This window comes from Tamandua tetradactyla, chromosome 3 (genome assembly GCF_023851605.1).
Source record: "Tamandua tetradactyla isolate mTamTet1 chromosome 3, mTamTet1.pri, whole genome shotgun sequence".
NCBI lineage: Eukaryota > Metazoa > Chordata > Mammalia > Pilosa > Myrmecophagidae > Tamandua > Tamandua tetradactyla.
The window spans coordinates 30,926,721-30,947,968 of NC_135329.1; the positions used below are offsets into that span (position 1 = coordinate 30,926,721).

General features: G+C 38.6%; 1 protein-coding gene across 1 annotated transcript in view; it reads right to left on the reverse strand.

Annotated features, from left to right (window-relative positions):
- Positions 1–14,515, reverse strand: part of KIF13B (kinesin family member 13B) — a 331,605-nt gene extending 317,090 nt beyond the window's left edge. Inside the window, exon 1 of the mRNA XM_077152891.1 lies at positions 14,353–14,515. Within this exon, the coding sequence (XP_077009006.1) occupies positions 14,353–14,407 (55 nt within the window). The 5' untranslated portion in view covers positions 14,408–14,515. The remainder of the gene's footprint in view (positions 1–14,352) is intronic.
- Between the last annotated feature and the right edge of the window lie 6,733 nt (positions 14,516–21,248).

A 21,248-nucleotide genomic window follows, 5' to 3' on the forward strand; every position in this document is an offset into this window, starting at 1 on the left:
TATGGACTGTATATGTGTGAAGATTTGTCAATAAAAATATTTAAAAATAAAATAAAACAAAATAAAAGAAAGTTTAGGATTCCAGGCCCCTATCCACTAAATGCTAGAAATGTTCCTCAGTTAGTATGAAAACCTAAAGTTTTCCACAGATTTCCAAAGCCCCATGGGGACTGTAATATCAACATGAGGTTGAGACTAGTGGGTGCAATTTAATGCTTTTCTTTGAAAATGTCATAAGAACCCATTAAATGATGTTTGGGGCCAAACTAATGTTTATTCAAAGTATTACCTGGGTTCTGATAGCAGCACTTCCATGTTGGAGACCGGAATAATTTATCTCCAAGTAGTTAAAAAAGCTTAAATACTCTGCTGAGTATCTGAAAATTACCTTGCTATATGTGATTCATTTTTCACAATCCCTTTCTCGCCATGTGTTGGTATACATGAACCTCAAGAGTTTTGTTTGTCAAGCTCCTGTATAATTAAGAATGAAGGAATTGATACTGGCAGTGTGTCAATGGCATGGTCCAAGTTCATATCTCCTGCCTTTGGCCATTTCTCACCTCTGCAAGACTAATTTGCTGGAAAATACTCATAATTGGTCATATTTCCCACTTATGTCTTCAGCTCCAAGAAAAAGATACATCAAAAATAGATTTTTCCCTGGCACCGTGGATCAACAATTCCATCCTGATCAAAAGGGGGAAAAGAAGTATAACTAATAAAGTATCAGCGGCAGAGAGAGTTCAAATACAGTCGAGAGGCTACGCTGGAGGTTGCTCTTACACAAGTTTCACTTAGACCTTACTACCTATCATAACCTGCCATACCCCAACCAGGACCATTCCAGCCAATCCTGAAGAACACCTCGGGCAATATATAAGATTCCACAAGGGTTCCATGCACTAGAGTAACTTTCCAGAAAGGTACAACCTCCAGATGGGTCCCTGGTCCAGATAAGTCCTGAAACCTAGGGAGCCCAGCCTCTCCAGAACATCAGGTAGTTCCATCTTCCTACTCCATATTCGTGACAGACCCTTCCAATATGAAAAATTTAGAATGGCCATAGCCCAAACACCCCTAAAGAGGGGGACGGAAAGATCAAAGGTGATAGTGGAGTTATACATAGAAGATAGGATTTAACAAATGAATATGAATGCTGAATCACTAAATTGATACTTCTTCTAGTCGCTAGTATCTTAGAGAAGCTAGACGCAAAACCTAAAATTGCAGATTTGTAACCCATGTCAAACTCTAAAATATGTTCTACAACTAATTGTAGTGCTGTGCTTTGAAATTTATTGCTTTTTTGTATATATCTTATTTTTCACCAAAAAAAGGGAAAAAAATTGATTGTAATGATAAAAAAATATTTAAGCCTTCTCGCCTCCTATATTCTGGAGCAGCTAGAAGGAAAAAAATCTGAGAAGATCGTATGGTAGCCCATGACACACTCTGGGATCCGTCCTGTAACTACTTGTTGAAGAATGCTTTGAAAACTATTGCTTTTTTATTCCTTTGCTTTTATATATGTTGCACTATACAATACAAAAGTTAAAAAAATAGATTTTGTAGATATACAAATATAGTTTCCTTTTTTAATGCCCACAGTCAAGGCAGAAAGCTTTTGGGGAGGGTGGGGATTGAGGAGAGGAGGAAGAATCCACTTCATAAAAGCACATTTGCAGCATCTGCAGAGACTGTAAATCATCTCTTTTCATCTTCTCTTCAAGACAAAATTCTTCCATGTCCATTTCTCTGTTTCCTAATTTTTCCCTTCACAGACAAACTCCAATGCAAACAACCAGGTTCATGTCCTAGCTTTGCTACTTAACCTGTTGTGGCATTGTGGGCAAATGGTTAGCCTCTCTGTGTCTTGCTTTCCTAATCCATGAATAGGGGATTTAAAAGTCCTATACAATATAGCCTTGTTCTAAGGAGACAATGGCCAAATTCATACAAAATGTGAATTACCATAAAGGTTCAGTAATTAACTGTTGCTTATCACTAATACTGTAGTTATTTCTTGGGAACTAATTAAATAAATGTGCTATTTTTTTCATTGACATTATAACCTCTATATATAGTAAAATGCTCATATCTTGAGAATACAGCTCAAAGAGTGTTTAGATAGTGGCAAACACCTCTGTAACTACTTTCTAGACAAAGATACAGAATATGTACAGCCCATTAGAATATTTCCACCTATCTTTCCCATTCCAGATCAATACCTTCCCCCCTTTAACACACCCTGGAGGGAAGGAATGGCATAGTTGGACGAATTTATTAACATAGTTGTGTGTATCCATGAAATTCATACAAATGGAATTAAAGAGGAATGCAGTATGGATTAAAAAAAAAAAAAGAATAAAAAGAAAGGCCATTGAGTCCAGAACACCTCTGTCAGCTGAGAAGGCATATGGCTACAAAGTCTGTTATCTTCCTCTCCAGGACACTCATTTCATAAGGCTTCCTGGGGGCATTTTTCTTCTGCGTCTCCAAAGATCTCTGGCTGTGTGGGCTCTGTTTTTTCTGCAGATTTTTCCAAAATAAAATGATTCCCTCTTAAATGGCTCTAGTAAGCAACCCCACCTTGAATGGTAGAAGGCCATCTCCACGGAAACCAACTAATCAAAAGGTCCCGCCCACAAGTGAGTAGATCATATCCCCATGGAAACAACTTGATCAAAAAGATCCCACCCAGTAATATTGCTTGAGAATTAAAAGAACATGGTTTTTCTGAGGTCCACAACAGTCTCAAACCAACATATTCTACCATTTAGACACAAAAAAGATATGTTCTTTCCATATATAAAATATATTCATTCCATTACAATATCACAAAGATAAACCATTTCAAATAAAAATACAAATACAATATGAAATTAAAACTAGTATAAAGTTTCATCAAAGTTAGTTACAGACATGGATTGTCCTAAGGCAAAATTCTCCTCTGGCTCTGGACCTGTAAAACTCAGAGCAAGTTATGTGCTGCCAATATACAAAGGCGGTATAGCCATAGGATACATATTCCCCAGTTCCATAGGGTGATATTGGAAGGAAAACAGGGATCAAAGCTCCCAAACATTTCTGAAAACCACAGGGCAAACTTCATTAGATTTCAAAGTCTGAGAGCCATTTATACTTGAGGCTTGATAGAGTGGCAGTCCCACCCTTTCCAAGGGCTTATGCAGCATCCCAATTCTCTCCAAATGCAACACTGAGAAACACTGGAGAGACCACCTTTTTCTAGATTTCACTCTCTTTAAACATCGGGGTAGTACCTGAGATCTCTGCCATCTCCAGGGCACATACTCAACCCCACGAGAACAATGAGATGGTAGCCAGGTTCCCCCTAATCCCCAGTTTATGCACTCCACCCTCTCCAAGTGCATGGGTGGGTCTGTTCACCTGGCCCCGTACTGGGGCAGCACAGTAACTCTTCCTGAACATCCAAGAGGAAGGCCCACCCTCTGCCTTTGGGGCAAAGTCACCCTTTCCAAGTGCATGGGTGGGTCTGTTCTCCTGGCCCAAGGTTTCTTGGCTTCAGACCTTAGCTTCCATGGTTCTGCTTTTGAAGTAATTTTACCTTCAATCTGTCCCTTTCCTGTCTCTTTTAGCCCAGACTGGCAATGGTTCCATTTATACAGATCCTGCAACACTCTTGTTGGTTTTCTACACAGCATGCAGGGATCAGAACCATCACTCAAAAGGACTTTCCATAAATCTTTCCTGGAAGAAACTCCATATCTGGAACATCTCTGTCAGCTGGGAAGGCACATGGCTGGCATCTGCTGGTCCTTGTTCCCCATTTCATTGCTCCCAGCTTCTTTCTGATGCCAGTGGTTTCCTCTCTAAGCACCTGTGGGCATTCACTTAGCTCCTCTGGGACACAACTCTGGATTCTGGCTTACTCAGCATCTCAAAGGAAGGCTCATGGTGATGTATTCTGGGTTCTACCCACGTCTAGGTATTTGTTCTCTCTGTCAGCCCTATAAAATCTCCAAACATCTGGGTCTATGTCAGCTCTGAAGCAACTGATTGCCAAGTATTGGCATCGGCTCTGAGCTTTCTCCAAAATGTTTCCTCTTTTAAAGAACTCCAGTAAACTAATCAAGACCTACCCTGAATGGGTAGAGTCACATCTCCATCAAACCAAAAGGTCACACGCACGACTGGACATGCCATTTTTTCCTGGATATAATCTCTTCAAAGAGCTACAGCCACAGCTGTGAGCACACTCTTGTGGTGATAATTTAATCAGAAGAGTTTCAGTCCTATGGTATGAATCATGATTAAAGGACATTGCTTTTCTGGGGTACACAACACTTTCAAACTGGTACAGTGAGATTGTATTTATCGGTTATTTTCCTCTTGGAAGCAATGAAAACTGTCTAAAATTGAGAGTATTGATGATTGTACAACTAAGTAAGGATAATTTGGAACATGGATTGTTGACTTTGGACATTATACATGATTCCTAATGGATGAAGGTAGCTGAAGGATACACTGAGAAGTAAATGGCAAACTGTGGTATATATATATGATCAAATATTGTGTAGCTACCAAAAGGAACAAAGTCATGAGGCATGCAATGAAGTGAATGAACCTGGGAGGCATTACATGATGCAAAATAAGTCAGAAACAAAAGAGCAAATATCGTATGGTCTCTTTTAGAAAATACTTAAAAGAAAATTGGGGCTAAATTATAAGTTCTTTGTTCTAGTTAGCTACCAGAATGCGACATGCCAGAAACGCAATGGCTTTTAAAAAGGGGGAATTGACCTAGAATGGGCTGAGACTCAGCATCAAGGAATTGAGAAAACCCCTAGAATGAGGTGAGACTCAGCATCAAGGGATTGAGAAAACCTTCTCGACCAAAAGGGGGAAGAGTGAAATGAGACAAAATAAAGTGTCAATGGCTGAGAGATTCCAAACAGAGTCAAGAGGTTATCCTGGAGGTTATTCTTATGTATTAAATAGATATCACCTTGTTAGTCAAAATGTAGTGGAGAGGCTGGAGGGAACTGCCTGAAAATGTGGAGCTGTGTTCCAGTAACCACGTTTCTTGAAGATGATTATATAATGATACAGCTTTCACAATGTGACTGTGTGATTGTAAAAATCTTGTGCCTGATGCTCCTTTTATCTACCTTATCAACAGATGAGTAAAACTTATGGAATAAAAATAAATAATAGGGGGAACAAATGTTAAAATAAATATAGATTGAAATGCTAGTGATCAGTGAGGGGGATGGGTGGGGGTATGGTATGTATGAATTTTTTCTGTTTTCTTTTTATTTCTTTTTCTGAATTGATGCAAGTGTTCCAAGAAATGATCATGATGATGAATATGCAACTATGTGATGATATTGTGAATTACTGATTATATATGTAGAATGGAATGGCCATTAAAAAGGGGGGGATTTTTTTTTCTTTTGTTTCTGGCTTTTTTTTTATTATTAATTTTTTTATTTTTTTTAAAAACCAAAAAACACCAAACAAACGCAAACATTCTTAACTTTTGATCATTCCATCTAAGGCATCCAGGGAAATATACATTGATTCAAGAAGGCCAATGAAGTTCAGGGTTTCTCTCTCAAGTGGAAAGACACAAGGCAAACATAGTCAGGGTTTCTCTCTCTAGGTTGGAAGGGCACATGGCTAACAGGCATCATCTGCTAGCTTCCTCTCCAGCTCCCTAGGCATTTTCCTTCTTCATCTCCAAAAGTCACTGGCTGATTGACTCTGTTTCGTGGTTCTGTGGTGTTCTCTGTTGCAGCTTTCTCATGGCTCTGTCATTCTTCTCTGCTCTCTCTCCAAATCTCCTACTTTCTTCAAAATGTTTCCTCTTTTATAAGGTTCCATAAAGCAATCAAGACTCACCTAGAATGGGTGAAGACACATCTCCACCTAATCCAGTTTAACACCCACTCTTGAGTGAGTCACAATTCCATGGAGATAATATAATGAAAGTTTCCAACATGCAGTACTGAATAGGGATTAGGAGAAACAGTTGCCTTTACAAAATGGGATTAGGATTAAAATATGGCTTTTGTAGGGTACATACATCCTTTCAAACCAGCACACTCTTATAGCAATCACATTTAGTCCAGAGCTGTGATTGTTATTTTATAGATTTTGAAAGGCTTTGCTATTTATGTATAATCTAGTATTTCCCTGGAACTTTGGGTATCTGTGTGACTAAGACTCAGAGTAGGAGTTCTGCAGGTCTGAAAGTCAGCATTGCCAAATATAACAACTGTTAAAGAAAATGAAAAAGAGCTTAGGCTTCAATTAGGGATAAGAACAAGGCCAGTCAGATCATGACTAAGGTAAAACAGAATACTGAAAGTAAGGAAGACATTGTATTTTAGAACTTCACCTACTCAAGGAGACCAAAGGAAGAGATGTTTATTTTGTCTAAAACCTAACTTTTCTGTAGCACATAATATAACTCAACCTGTTTAAATAGATCACTTAAAAACCCAAACATATGGGGCCCAGAATGGGAATGCAGGCTTGTAATTCTGCATAGCTTAGTGTAATGCCTGGATACATTCCAGCGTATGCTGAGCAGATAACTAAAAAGTATTGCCAAAGACCCTGAGAGACAGAATTAAAAAATAAGGAACTATTAAGCTTTACCACCAGGGAAACCTTTGATACTGTCTCAAACATTAGGGACTCCTAAGTCAACAGACCAAGCATGATCTTGAAGCTTGATCTTGTGAAGGTTATTTATGTAGCAGAGAAGCTAAGCCCACCTATAGCTATGCCTAAGAGTGACTTCCAGAGGACCTCTTTTGTTGCTCACATGTGGCCTTTCTCTCTCCAAGCTCAGCTTGCCAAGTGAATTAATTACCCTCCTCGCTAAGTGGGACATGACATCCAGCAGTGAAAGTCTCCCTGGCAATGTGGGATATGACTCCCAGGGAGGAGCCTGGCCCTGGGACCATGGGATCAACAATGCCTTTCTGACCAAAAGGTGAAAAACAGTTGAAACAAATAAGGTATCAGTGGCTGAGAAACTTCAAATAGAGTCAAGAGGCTACTCTAGAGGCAGCTCTAATGCAAGCTTCACTAATTGTTACTATTGACAACCCCAACTGACACCATTCCTGCCAACCCTAAAAAACACCTAAGGCTTTATCTAAGATTCTACAAAAGTTCCATGTACTATGATTACCTTCCAGAAACCTACAAGCTGCAGATGGTTTCTAGGCCAGATAAGTTCCATAACCCAGAAGGGCTAGCCTCTCCAGAACATCAACTAGTTTCATTCCCCTATCCCATATTACCAACAGCCCTTTCCAACGTGATGAAATTAGAATGGACATAGCCCAAATACCCATAAAGATTGGGAGAAAGATCAAACGAGAAGGTGGAGTTATAACAGAGAAGACACGAGTTAAATGAGTATGACTTATGAATCATTATATTAATATTTCTTTTATTTTCCAGTGTTTTGGAACAACTAGAAAAATCTATAATTGTGGAACTGTAAACATACCAAACTCTGAAATCTGTTCCATAACTAGTTACAATATACTTTGAAATTTATTGCGTTTTGTACATATATTTCACAACAAAAAATGTTTTTAAAAATCTACTACATATTATCACACTTCTTTGTGTCTTTCACTGCATCAAGCACTGAAAAATGTACCAAGTATGAACAGTTAGCTAATGAGGTTGAACTTAATTGTAAGTGAATAGATAGACGTGAAGGCTGTTCACTAATGGGTCTGTAAGTAATTGTGCTGATTTGAAAGGAAGCATGCCCCCTAAGAAAAGCCATGTTTTAATATAAATCCCATTTCATAAAGGTAGAATAATCTCTATTCAGTACTGTATGTTTGAAACTGTAATGAGATCATCTCCCTGACTGATGAGTTTAGTTAAGAATGGTTGTTAAACTAGATTAGGGGATGACATGTTTCCACCCATTTGAGTGGGTCTTGATTAGTTGCTGAAGTCCTATAAAAGAGGAAACATTTTGGAAAATGAGAGACTAAGAGAGGGCAGAGAATGCTGCCGCACCACGAAGCAGAGAGTCCACCAGCCAGTGACCTTTGGAGATGAAGAAGGAAGATGCCTCCCGGGGAGCTTCATGAAACAGGAAGCCAGGAGAGAAAGCTAGCAGATGACGCCATATTTGCCATGTGCCCTTCCAGCTGAGAGAGAAGCCCTGACTGTGTTTGCCATGTGCCATCTCACTTGAGAGAGAAACCCTGAACTTCATCGGCCTTCTTGAACCAGGGTGTCTTTCCCTGGATGCCTTTGATTGGACATTTCTATAGACTTGTTTTAATTGGGACATTTTCTCGGACTTAGAACTGTAAACCAGCAACTCATTCAATTCCCCTTTTTAAAAGCCATTCTGTTTCTGGTACATTGCATTCCAGCAGCTAGCAAACTAGAACAGTAATATTACCATATTGAAGGTGAACATGATTGAAAGGGGTTGTATAGACTCATGTGTCCCACTAAATTTGATGGACTGTTGACTTTGGACATTATACATGAGGCCCAGCAGATGGAGATGGTTGAAAGATATACTGACTGAGAAGTAGATTGGCAAATGATGATATATACATATGATCGAACACTGCGCTGCTACAAAAAGGGATGAAGTTGTGAGGCATGCAACTATGAGAATGAACATGCAGGACATTTGATGAGGCAAAATAAGCTAGAAACAAAAGAGCAAATATTGTCTAGTCTCATTTAGAAAATACTTACATAATCTAACTCAACCTGTCTAGATGGATCATTTAAACAATCCAAACACAGGGAGTCCAGACCAAGAATCACAGCCTCTAATTCTGGATAGTTTAATGTAATGCCTGGGATATATCACTGAGTATATTAAGCAGATATTCCAAAAGTATTGGCAAAGTCCCTTGAGGGATTGGAGAAACAATATGGAAGTATTAAACTTTATCACCGGGGAAATCCGAGATACTATGCCAAACATTAGGGACACCCAAATAAATAGGCCAAGCCCTTGATCTTGAGGCTTGCTCTTGTGAAGCTTATATATGTAGCAGAGAAGCTCGGCCTACCTATGGGTATGCATAAGAGTCACCTTCAGAGGACCTCTTTTGTTCCTCAGATGTGGCCTTTCTATCTCTAAGCCTGTGCCGGTTTGAAAGGATTATGTGCTCTAGAAAAGCCATGTTTTAATCCTGATCCATCATGTGCAGGCAGCCATTTCCTTTAATCCCTATTCAGCATTGTAGTTTGGAAACTTGATTAGATTATCACCAGGGAAATGTGACATACCCAACTGTGGGTATTAACCTTTGATTAGAGGAAGATGTGACTTCACCCATTTCATGTGGGTCTTGATTAGTTTACTGGAATCTTTAAAAGAGGGAACCATTTTGGAGAGAACCACAAGAACCATGAGAGCCCATGTAGCCAGAGACCTCTGGAGATGAAGAAGGAAAACATCCCAAGGGGAGTGTCATGAGAAAAGAAGCCTGGAGACAAAGCTAGCAGATGTCGCCATTTTCACCATGTGCCTTTCCAGTTGAGGGAGAAACCCTGAACATCATCGGCCTTCTTGATCCAAGGTATCTTTCCCTGGATGTCTTAGATTGGACATTTCTATAGCCTTGCTTTAATAGGGACATTTTCAGTCTTAGAACTGTAAACTAGCAACTTAATAAATTCACCTTTTTAAAAGCTATTCCGTTTCTGGTATATTGCATTCTGGCAGTTTGCAAACTTGAACAAAGCCCAATTCTGCAAGAGAAACCACTGCCCTATCTCCTACGTGGGACATGACATCCAGGGATGAATGTCTCCCTGATGGCATGGGAGATGACCCGCAGGGATAAGCCTGGCCCTGGAACCAGGGGATCAACAATGCCATCCTGACCAAAAGGGGGAAAAGAAGTGTAACAAATAAGGTATCAGTAGCTGGGAGAGTTCTATTAGAGTCAAGAGGCTACACTGGCGGTCATTCTTAAGCATACTTCAGACATTGCCACCTATCATAACTTGCCAAACCCACCTAAAACCATTCCTGCCAATCCTAAAGAATACCTAGGGCATTATATAAGATTCTACGAAAGTTCCATTCACTAGGGTAACTTTCCAAAACCTACAAACTCCAGATGGGTCCTGGGCCGGAAGAGTCCTAAAATGTAGAGGGGCCAGCCCTTCCAGAATATCAACTAGTTTCATCCCCCAAATCCCATATTATCGACAGCCCCTTACAACAGGAAAAAGTTAGAATAGGAAAAGCCCAAATATCCTTAAAGAGTGGGAGAAAGATCAAAGTTGATGGTGGAGTTATCCAGACAAGTTTGGGTTTAACAAATGACTATGAGTGCTGAATCACTATACTGATATTTCTTTTAGCCTCCAGTACTTTGGAGCAGCTAGAAATAAAAACCTAAAATTGTGGAATTGTGACCCATACCGAACTCTGAAATCTGTTCCACAACTAAGTGTTGCGATGTACTTTGAAATGTATTGCTTTTATGTATATATGTTTTTTAAAGAGGAGGAGGAGTATAACAGAGAAGATAGGATTTAACATATGAATATGACTGCCGAATCATTATATTGATATTTATGTTGGCCTCCAGTGTCTTGGAGCAGCTAGAAGAAAAAAACGAAAATTCATGGAACCTTAACCCATACCAAACTTTAAAATCTGTTCTATACCTACTTCTTAAAAGGTACTTGGAAATTTATTGCTTTTTTGTATATATGTCATATTTCACAATAAGAAAAAAGATTAAAGAAAGGAAATTTATTGTTTTGTATATATGTCATATTTCACAATAAGAAAAAACATTAAAGAAAAGATGCACAAAATAAGCTCTTGAAAAATACCTGTTAAAGTAAATTTCCCTTCCATGTTCCCTAACACCTATAATAATCCAGTTCACTATTCTTCCTAGCTAAACTCCTAGGATATATTCTGATTCCACCACTTCAGGCTAGGTAGGTAGCAAAAGGTATTTTCCATAGACTTCTTATACAGATTTTTTTTATTTTCTAATTTTATACATATTCAAACATCGGGAGCAACTTAAGTAAAAGCAGTAAGATCTCATACTATCCAATACGAACTAGGCAGCTAGTAGGCATTCAACAAATGTTTATTTAACTATTAAATATTTTTCAAACTACCTAAAGTTATAAAACACCAAATTTCTGAGATGGACAATGTCACTATCTACCTCGTAAAAGCTTCAGTTCATTTAATAATTAGATTCAATAATGCATGAATGGGTGCTCTGTCCAGTATGTGGAAGAACACAACAAAAGCTATCTGAGAAGTTGTAGAAGTCTGAAAGACATCTACAAATAGAATTCAAGACCTCATGACAAAAGAAGTTTTTCTTTTTTAGCTGTTTAAATTGATATTCCAGATGAAGAAACACACACAAAAAAAGTTATAATATTAAAACTATGTATAATTACATAAGCATGTGAACATAAACTAGAATGGAATTAAGAAAAGAGTTTGACTTGTTAGGATAGAGATGTGGGTGGGGGGTTTTTTCCCCCTTTTTTTGTTTGTCATTAGTTATTACCATGTTAAAATAACTAACCAGAAAAATATTCCTACAAAAAGCATATGTATTAGCTATTACAACTCTTGGTATTACTGAATTTGAACCTAATGCTTAACATTCAAATAACTAAGTTTCCAATCCCATTAATAATTTAGCAAAAGTACTGAAACATTCTTACATGATAAATGTTCAGCAATAAACCAATCAACCACCTTAACACTCAAAATACCTACAAACAATCAGGCATCTCATAAAGAACTTAAAGGTATACACAGGCTTCTTACAAAACAAATATCAGGTTTTCCTCAAAAGATAGCTGAAGTGACTCCAAACTCCAAAGCCTATACAATAAAACTACATCACAGTAATCCATTCTCATTTCATTCACATTTGTGAAATGTTCCAAGGTTGTTTCTTATACTAAGATAAAAATAACTAATAGCTTATTATTTGTCATAATGATATGCTATTACTTAATATATTAGTTTTCCCAGCAGTTATAACTGTTAAAAGTAATACGGTTATTTGCAAAATTACTGGAAAGGAATATGGTTTTGTTCCAGCCTTTTTCAACACACTCTCGACAGCAGTTCAAAAATTACTGAATTTGGAATTCCAGAATATTGTATTCCATAATAACCCCAAGACAAACTACTTTATGACAAAATAGAAATAGAGATTATTTTAAAACCCGTGCTAATCACTTAAAACTATTTTTTTAAGCAAAGAAATCCATGTCCATGTCAGGAAATACAAGACAAGGTAAGAGATGGCACTAAGTGAAATGCGGAGGGAGTTTTTATCACAAACAATGCACTTGTTTACAGGGTAATGGAAATTTGTAAACCCTGCTTAAAGGTTTAATGGGTAAACCTTAACTTTAAAATAAGTGTCACCCCCAGGAACAGCGAACATTCATTCCATAGCTAATACTATCAATCTATGCATGCCTGGAAACTCTGATACTGACAATTATTACCAATTTATCAATAAGAGAGATAGTAATTCCCCTTAAAAAAATGAAAGCAAGATGGGGAAAGAAGAGAGGGGAAGCGGGAAGGAGTCTAATGATCTGATTTATGTCTTTCTGGTGGTTGGCTAGCTGCCTCTTTTTAAGCCCCGACATTTCCTAGTTTTTTTGTGAAAAGAAATTATAAGGATGTGCTGAAAGCAACCTTTTCATATCAATTCCTAGATAGGTGGTGGGTTGTTTGTTTTTAATCACTATGATAGTAATAAATTTGAGGTGAACTGAAATAGAGATGCCTGAATACTTAAGACCAAGCTTTTGAAAATTTTCAGAGTCCATCCAAGTTATTTAATTTAGTGGGAGCATGGAACTAGTGAGGAAAAGACTGAAGACTCAAAACGTGTACTAGATGAGAACATAAAGTAATTTTGCTTAGGGTAAAGCTCTACCACATCACCTGACAGACTTAAGCAGATACAGAGTTTCTGAAACCAGCTCCAATACATGGGTAAACTCAAAGCATCTGTCAACTGCTTGATCGGTATACTTTAATATATACAAAAGAAAGCAAGGAAAAGGAAAATTGGAAAACCTATCTGTTAGGTCAGGGGAACGGGAAAGGGCACTGCCTATCATTTCTAAATCGACATAAAACAACAATTATGAACAAAGTAACTGCAAAGATAACTTAGGAAATGATACTGCCACTTACGATCCTGATTAGTTAAGTCTCAATTGTATGAAAGCGGTTAAAAGAAATTTTACATTGCATATATCTTACCACTATAGAAATTTTAAATTTAAAAAGATAATGAATTGTAAAGTCATCTCCGGAACTATACCAGTGATCCCAATACCATCACCTTGCCTACTGTCTCATTTAAAGTAAGGCCCAGTCATGCAGCTAGTTAAGCATCAAAGGCAAGATCCAGTCCATCCCTTCTGACTTCTTGGGTTTCTTTCCACTCCATTTGACTGTCTAAAGATGATTTAAAATGTACTCGATTTATCTGCTGTCTCTACCCTCCCTACAGAATTAAGGGAATGTTTGAAAGATACAATTTCACAAGAATCTTGGCACTAAAACTATTTATTGTGAGAGATGACGAATATGATGACTTCAAGTAAAAATAAAAATGTCTTAGCCAAAAAAAAAAAACCCTTCCCCCAACCCCAAAGTATTAAAGTATTTACAACTCTTTATCACCGTCCAGGTTATAGGAACATGAAATATTTTTGCACTTCAGTGCTTTCTCAGAAAGAGTGAACGAAATTTTCTGCCAATTTTCCTGCCACGGGTCACAAAAGTGCTGTTGTTGGGGGAGACTCAGCCGCAGACCTGGGGGTCCCCTTAGCAGGCAGGAAGGTTCAAGGACCCAAGGGGGCGGGGGACGCTCTGACAGCTGGTGAGGAAAGAGAGGGGGAGAGAGGGACCCAGAGACTGACGGGGCGAAGGACAGAAGGGTGGGGAAAGAGGAAGCGAGGCTGGGGCGAGCAACGAGGGCGCCCTCCTAGAAGGGCAGAGGGAGGCGAGAGGGCGAAAGGGCGCCGGGGGCGGGGCGGACCGGCGGAAGGGGCAGCGGGAAGGGCGACCAGGTCGGGACGTGGGGCCCGAGGCAGCCGGACCGGGTGGCAGGGCGAGGGGAGGGGCGTCCCAGGCTGGGGCCCGTGCAGGCCAGGGAGGGAAGGGGGACGAGGTTTCGAGGCACCCAGGCCTCCCTCACCCCAACGCCGACTCCAGGGGCGGGGCCAGCCGGACCCCACACAGCGGCGAAGGGAAGGGCGCACCAAGCACCTGCCGCCTCAGCCGCGGCCAGCCCCGGGAGGCTCAGCTCTCACCTCTTCGGTTCATGGGCCGGATCCGGACCGCCACTTTCACTTTAGAGTCCCCCATCCTCGCCACCGCCGGGTTCTCGCTCGGCTTCCGTCTGCCGCGGCCACCGGGGCAACTCTACCGAGCTGACCCGGCGGGACGGGGCTCCGGCGGGAGGGGTCTGGGGAGGCGGGGCCCGGCTCGGGGGGGCGGGGCCTTACCCGGGGCGGGGCGCACGGGGGCGCGCCGCTGCTGCATGACGGGACTTGTAGTCCCTGAGGGTCGTCGTAGGCGGAACAAGAGCGAAGGGGGTCGGGCGGGAAAATTCAGAGCGCCCTTCGCTCTGTGTAACTTGTAATCAAAAGCAGAAAGGCTTTTGTAAATGCCCTTGCCTTTCCATGCCATTCATATCCTCGCGATTCGTATTCAGGTATAAACTGAGCTGATACCTTATCTGAAAACAGTGGAATAAATGGCGTTGGCGACCCTGCTACATCTTCAGAATCATTCCCTGCCAATCTTAGTGTTGGATCCCTGGCGCAAACCATTTCCTCTGCATGATTTCCCCTCCCAGCCTTGTTTACTGAACTTATCCTTCAAGACAAGTCAAAAAAATCACCTCTTCTGGTCTTCATAAATCCACAGGTTAACTCTTTAAGATTAACTCCTTACGGCTCCCCTTCCAGTCATTACCTGAGGTAATGAAAATCCCAACCCAGCACTTCTCAGTGGTGTGGCCTCTGGCAAGCTCTTTTCATATGTGAAATAGACACCATAATAGCGCCTACTTTATAGGATTGTTGTGAGGTTTCAATGAGTTGATGCATAAAAAGCTCTTGAAAAACTGCCTGGTGACGCGTAGTAAGTGCTCAGTAAATGTTAGTCATTATTACTTTTATTCTGTTAGAGCATTTATTCTACAGTTATTTATGTCTCTCCTATCATGTATTTTTTTTAATTAAAGAAAAAAAAAGAAATTAACCCAACATTTAGAAATCATTCCATTCTACATATGCAATCAGTACCTATCATGTATTTTTAAAAACCATATCATATATATATATACACTAGCAAGTAATAGAGACCCAATAAATATTTATTGAATGAATGAACGGATTAGTGAATGAATACTGGAAGTCATGCTGAAATTAACTCTTTGTTAATTCCTAGTAGAGACTGCTAACTGGTGCCTGTGGACTAGATCTGGCCTGCAAACATATTCTGTTTGGCCAACATGCAAGAAGAGATTTATTCCTGCAATGCTGGGCCTACACTACAGATTGGTAATAGTGGATTGGCCACCTTTAGAAGAAGCAAGTCTCTCCATTTTGCCATAGCCCCTATCCAATCTGCTCTACACTCATGGGTTTGTAACCCCTTTTTAGATATGTTTAAATGATAGTTCAGAATTCAGAATCGTTTGGTAGATTAGTAAATACAGAATGCTGGCAAGACATTCCCTTTTACCAACCATTTTATTGCTGAAAGATCTTCAATACAAGCAGAATAGTCTAAAAAGTCAAAAACCCACAGCTAACCATAAACTGAACAGTGAAAGACTGAAAGTCTTCACCTGATTTCAGGAACAAGACAAGAGACCCATTTTCACCACTGCTATTCAACACTTTCCTGGAACTCCTTACCAGAATAACTAAGCAAGAAAAAGAAATAAAAGATATTCAAATTGGAAATAAAACTATCTCTTTTTACAGATGACATGATCCTATATATAGAAGATCCCAAATAGTCCAAGAAAACTATTAGAACCGACAAAGAATTCAGCAAAGTTGCACACTACAAGATTAACACATGAAAATGAATAGCATTTCTATATATCACCAGAGAATATTCTGAAATGGAAATTAAAACAAACAATCCAATTCACAATAGCTCAAAAAAGAATAAAATACCTAGAAGTAAATTTAACTAAGCAGATAAAGGACTTGTACACTGAAATCTTCAAAACATTGCCGAAAAAAATAAAGGATCTAAATGAATAATAAGACATCCATGTTCATGGATAAGGAAGACTTACTATTATTAAAATATCAATGTTACTGAAAGTTATCTACAGATTCAATGCAATGCCTATCAAAATCCTCGTAGCCTCTTTGGCAGAATGGAAAACCCAATTATCAAATTCATATGGAATCAAAAGGGGCCCTAAGACACCAAATCAGTATTGCAGAAGAAGAACGAAGTTGGAAGTTTCATACTTTCTTGATTCCAAAACTTACCACAAAGCCACAGTAATCAAAACAATTTGGTACTGGCATAAAGATAGACACATAGATTAAAGACTAGAATTGAGAGTTCAGAAATAGTCCCACAACTCTATAGCCAACTGATTTTTGATAAGTGTGTTACAAGTACATTAATTGGAGAAAAAATGGTCTCTTCAACAAATGGTGTTGGAAAAACTGAATATCCACATGCAAATGAATGATGTTAGACCCCTACTTTGCACCATAACAAAAATTAACTTTAAATGGGCCACGGACCTAAATATAAGAGCTAATACCATAAAACTCCTAGAAGAAAACATAAAAGAAAACTTTATAACCTTGGATTTGGTAGTGATTTCTTAGATAAGACACAGAAAGCACAAGCAACAAAAGAAAAACTAGATAAAATGGACTTAATTGAAACTAAAATCTTTTATTCATCAAATGACACTATTAAGAAAGCAAAAAAGTCAACCTACAAAATGGGAGAAAATAATCACAAACGATATATCTTTTTTTTTCAAACATTACAACATACAAAAACGAACTTTCTTACCATATGATCATTCCATTCTTGGTATATAATCAATAACACACAATATTATCACATAGTTGTATATTCATCACCATGATCATTTCTTAGAACATTTGCATCAATTCAAATAAATAAATAAATATTTGAAATAAAAGAAAAAAAACTCACTATACCCCTTACCCCTCCCTCTCATTGATCGCTAATATTTCCATCTACCCAATATATTTTAGCCTTGTTTCCCCTATTTTTTTCTACACCCCTTATCACTCCCTTTCATTGATCACTAGCATTTCAATCTACTAAATTTATTTTAACATTCGTTCCCCCTTTTATTTATTTATTTTTACTCCCTGTGTCTTACTCATCTATCCATACCGTAGATAAAAGGAGCATCAGACACAAGGTTTTCACAACCACGCAGTCACGCTGCAAAAGTTTTATCATTGTACAATCATCTTCAAGCGTTACTGGAACACAGCTCCACATTTTCAGGCACTTCCCTCCAGTCTCTCTGTTACTCCTTAACTAAAAAGGTAATATCTATATATTGCATAAGAATACCCTCCAGGATAACCTCTCAATTCTGTTTAAAATCTCTCAGCCATTGACACTTAATTTTGTCTCATTTCTTTCTTCCCCCTTTTGGTCTAGAAGGTTTTCTCAATCCCTTGATGCTGAATCCCAGCTCATTCTAGGATTTCTGTCTCACGTTGCCAGGAAGATATATACCCTTGGGAGTCATGTCCCATGTACAGAGGGGGAAGGGCAGTGAGTTTGCTTGTCGTATTAGCTGAGAGAGAGAGAGAGAGGCCACATCTAAGCAACAAAAGAGGTTCTCTGGGGGTGACTCAGGCCTAATTTTAGGTAGGCTTAGCCTATCCTTTGCAGGGATAAGTTTCATATGAACAAACCCCAAAACTGAGAGCTTGGTCTATTGCTTTGGCAAACCATATATCTTTTAAGGTTTAATATCCAGAACATAATAAAGTGCTCCTACAACTCAACAACCAAAAGACAAATAACCCATTCAAAAAAATGGGCTAAGGACTGGAATAGAAATACTCTAAAGAAGATATACAAATGGCCAATAAGTACATGAAAAGATGTTCTACATCTACATCATCAGGGAAATGCAAATCTAAACCATGAGCTACTACTTTACACACATTAGGAAGGCCAGTATTTAAAAAACAGAAAATAATAATGTGTTGACTAAGATGTGGAGAAATAGGAACACCTATAGATTGCTGGGAGCACTATACAGTGGTACAGTCCCTATGTAAATCGGTTGGACAGTTCCTCAAAAAATTGAAAACAAATTACCATATGACACAGCAATCCCAGCTCTTGGTATATACTTACAAAAATTGAAAGTAGGAATTTGAACAGATATCTGTACACCAACGTTTTTAACAACATTATTTACAATAGCCAAAAAGTAAAAACAACTCATGTCAATCAACTGATAAATGGATAAACAAAATGTGGTGTATACAATAGAATCCAGCCATGAAAAGGATCAAGTTCTGATGCATGCTGAGACCTGGATGAACTTTGAATTATCATATTGAGTGAAATAAACCAGACACAAAAAGACAAATATTGTATGATCTCCCTTATATGAAATATCCTGAAGAAGTAAACTTCATAGAGACAGATAGTGGTTTTATAGGTTGGGAGACAGGGAGAGGCATAACGGGAAGAGGCTAAATGGATACATAGCTTCTGTTTGCGATGATGAAGAAAGAGACAATGAATATCGGTGATGGTAACACAATATTATGAAATAATTACAATTACTGAATTATACACTTGAATGTAGTTAAAAAGGGAAATTTTGTACTCTATATCAGTTACTATGACAAAAAGCTAAAAATGAGCAAGAGCTCAAAAAGAGAAAATGCTACCCCATAAGTCATTCTTTTTTAAGAACGGTTATTTTTTCTTAGAGGCGCTTCCTCAGAGGTTTAGGAGGATCTTCTCAGCAGGAGAAGCAATAGGTTAATGTAGTAGATCTTTTGCTTTCCACAGCCTAATAAAATAAACAAAAAATGGAAAACTAGGGTCTCTAGCTTTTGAATTGTATCAAGTCTTTAAAAATAGTAAATGTACACAATGGCTATCTACTGTCACTACCATTCCTTAAAAGAGAGAAGATCATAAAGCACACATTTTTATATGGAAATAATTTGTCTTGATGAAAAAACTCATTACTGCCCTTTTACTCTCATTTAGTATTGAAGAAACTGCCATCAGGGCCCTAGGACGGGTTACCAGAGTAGGGTATCCTGGTCAGAAATATATTTCCTAATAACCACGTCGCCACATTTGAGTTATAACAAATAATAATATTTCTGGATTTCCATTCTTCGTTTTATATCTCTTATATAACATGGTAAATTTTAAAAGGCATATTCTGATGATAGCTTGAATTTAGCTTTGTAAACAGAGGGTAAACAGGCAGAAAAAGTGAAGGCTGCAGCAAGTTTCTACGGGAACCATTGTATTTAAATTTAAATTGGAGTTTAAGAGAGGAGAAAACATCCAAGGAGGGTATAGAAGGGAAAAAGTGAGGACTCTGTCTAAAGTTCCTAAGCTCCATTTAAATTTTCCTGGAAACTTTCGATGAGAAGAAAAGTGACAGTAGCTTCCCCAAGGACTGAAAGGAAAAACGTCTGTGTGCTCTTCTCCCTTTTGATTTTTACTCAGGCTGATCTCTCCCTTTTGACTTCTGCTGTGAAGGTGAGGAAAGAGGATTCTTAGAGAAGAGAGCCTAAGATTATAAATGTCCTTGTCTTCCCATGGAAAATCTTCCTGAAATAGATGAGAGAGAAAGGACTGAGACACAAGTTTAAACTTGCAGCTCAGGAGCTTTGGGAGCTTTCGTACCAAGTAAAACTGGAAAATTGTGTCATCAATAAGCTGAGGGTTTTGATATAGGATCCAACAAGTGAGAGAAAAAGTCAAGGATGTCTCTCTTTCCAACTATTAAAGAAAAAAAAAAGAGGCAAAAAACCCGGTAAAGGCACACTTACTTGTGCCTTTGTTTCATAAAATATTTATGGTATAGGTAATAAATTCAAGGCATTATGATAGGCCTGTCTGAGGTTCAATTTTACCTGTGTTGATAAAGGGGTTCTCCTTTTTCTCCCTGACATTTTGCAATTCTACTCATTCTAAAACTAATTTCTACTTTACTTTTTTGTTCCTTTGATCCTGATTTTCCCTGCATCAGTTGAGGAAGACATTTTCTCTTTCTTTATAGCATCATCACTGTGCTGGTTTGAAAGGATTACGTACCCGAAAAAAGCCATGTTTTAATCCTGATCCATCTTGTAGAGGCAGCCGTTTCTTTTAATCCCTATTCAGCACTGTAGGTTGTAAACTTAATTAGATTATCTCCTGGGAGATGTGACACACTCAATTGTGAGTATTAACCTTCTGATTAGAGGAAGATGTGACTCCACCCATTCCACATGGATCTTGATTAGTTTACTGGAATCCTTTAAAAGAGGAAACATTTTGGAGAGAGCCACAGAGCCATGAGAACCATGAAAGCCCATGCAACCAGAGACCTTTGGAGATGAAAAAGGAAAGCGTCCTCAGGGGTGCTTCATGAAACAGGAAGCCCAGAGAAAAAGCTAGCAGAAGTTGCCATGTTCACCATGTGCCTTTCTGGTTGAGAATGAAACCCTGAATATCACTGGCCTACTTGAACCAAGGTATCTTTCCCTGATGCCTTAGATTGGACATTTTTATAGCTTTGCTTGAATTTGGACATTTTTGCAGGCTTAGAACTGTAAACTGGCAACTTAATAAATTCCCCCTTTGAAAAGCCATTCTGTTTCTGGTATATCACATTCTGGCTGCTAGCAAACTAGAACAATCACTTATATAATAATGATCGCTGACATATATTGAACGCTTACTGTGTCCCAGACATTGTTGTAAACTTTTTCCATGTTTTAACTCCTTTAATCCTCATTAATTCAACTCTACATTACTGTTATTATCCTTACATTACAAATGGAGGAAGTGAGCACCCAGGCAGCTTCCTCAAGGTCAACTGTGCTACTGCAATCTGACCCCAGTTTATAATCTCTCACAGTGGAAAGAGTGTATGTGCAGATTGTTCAATAAATAGGCATTTAAAAGATCTCAT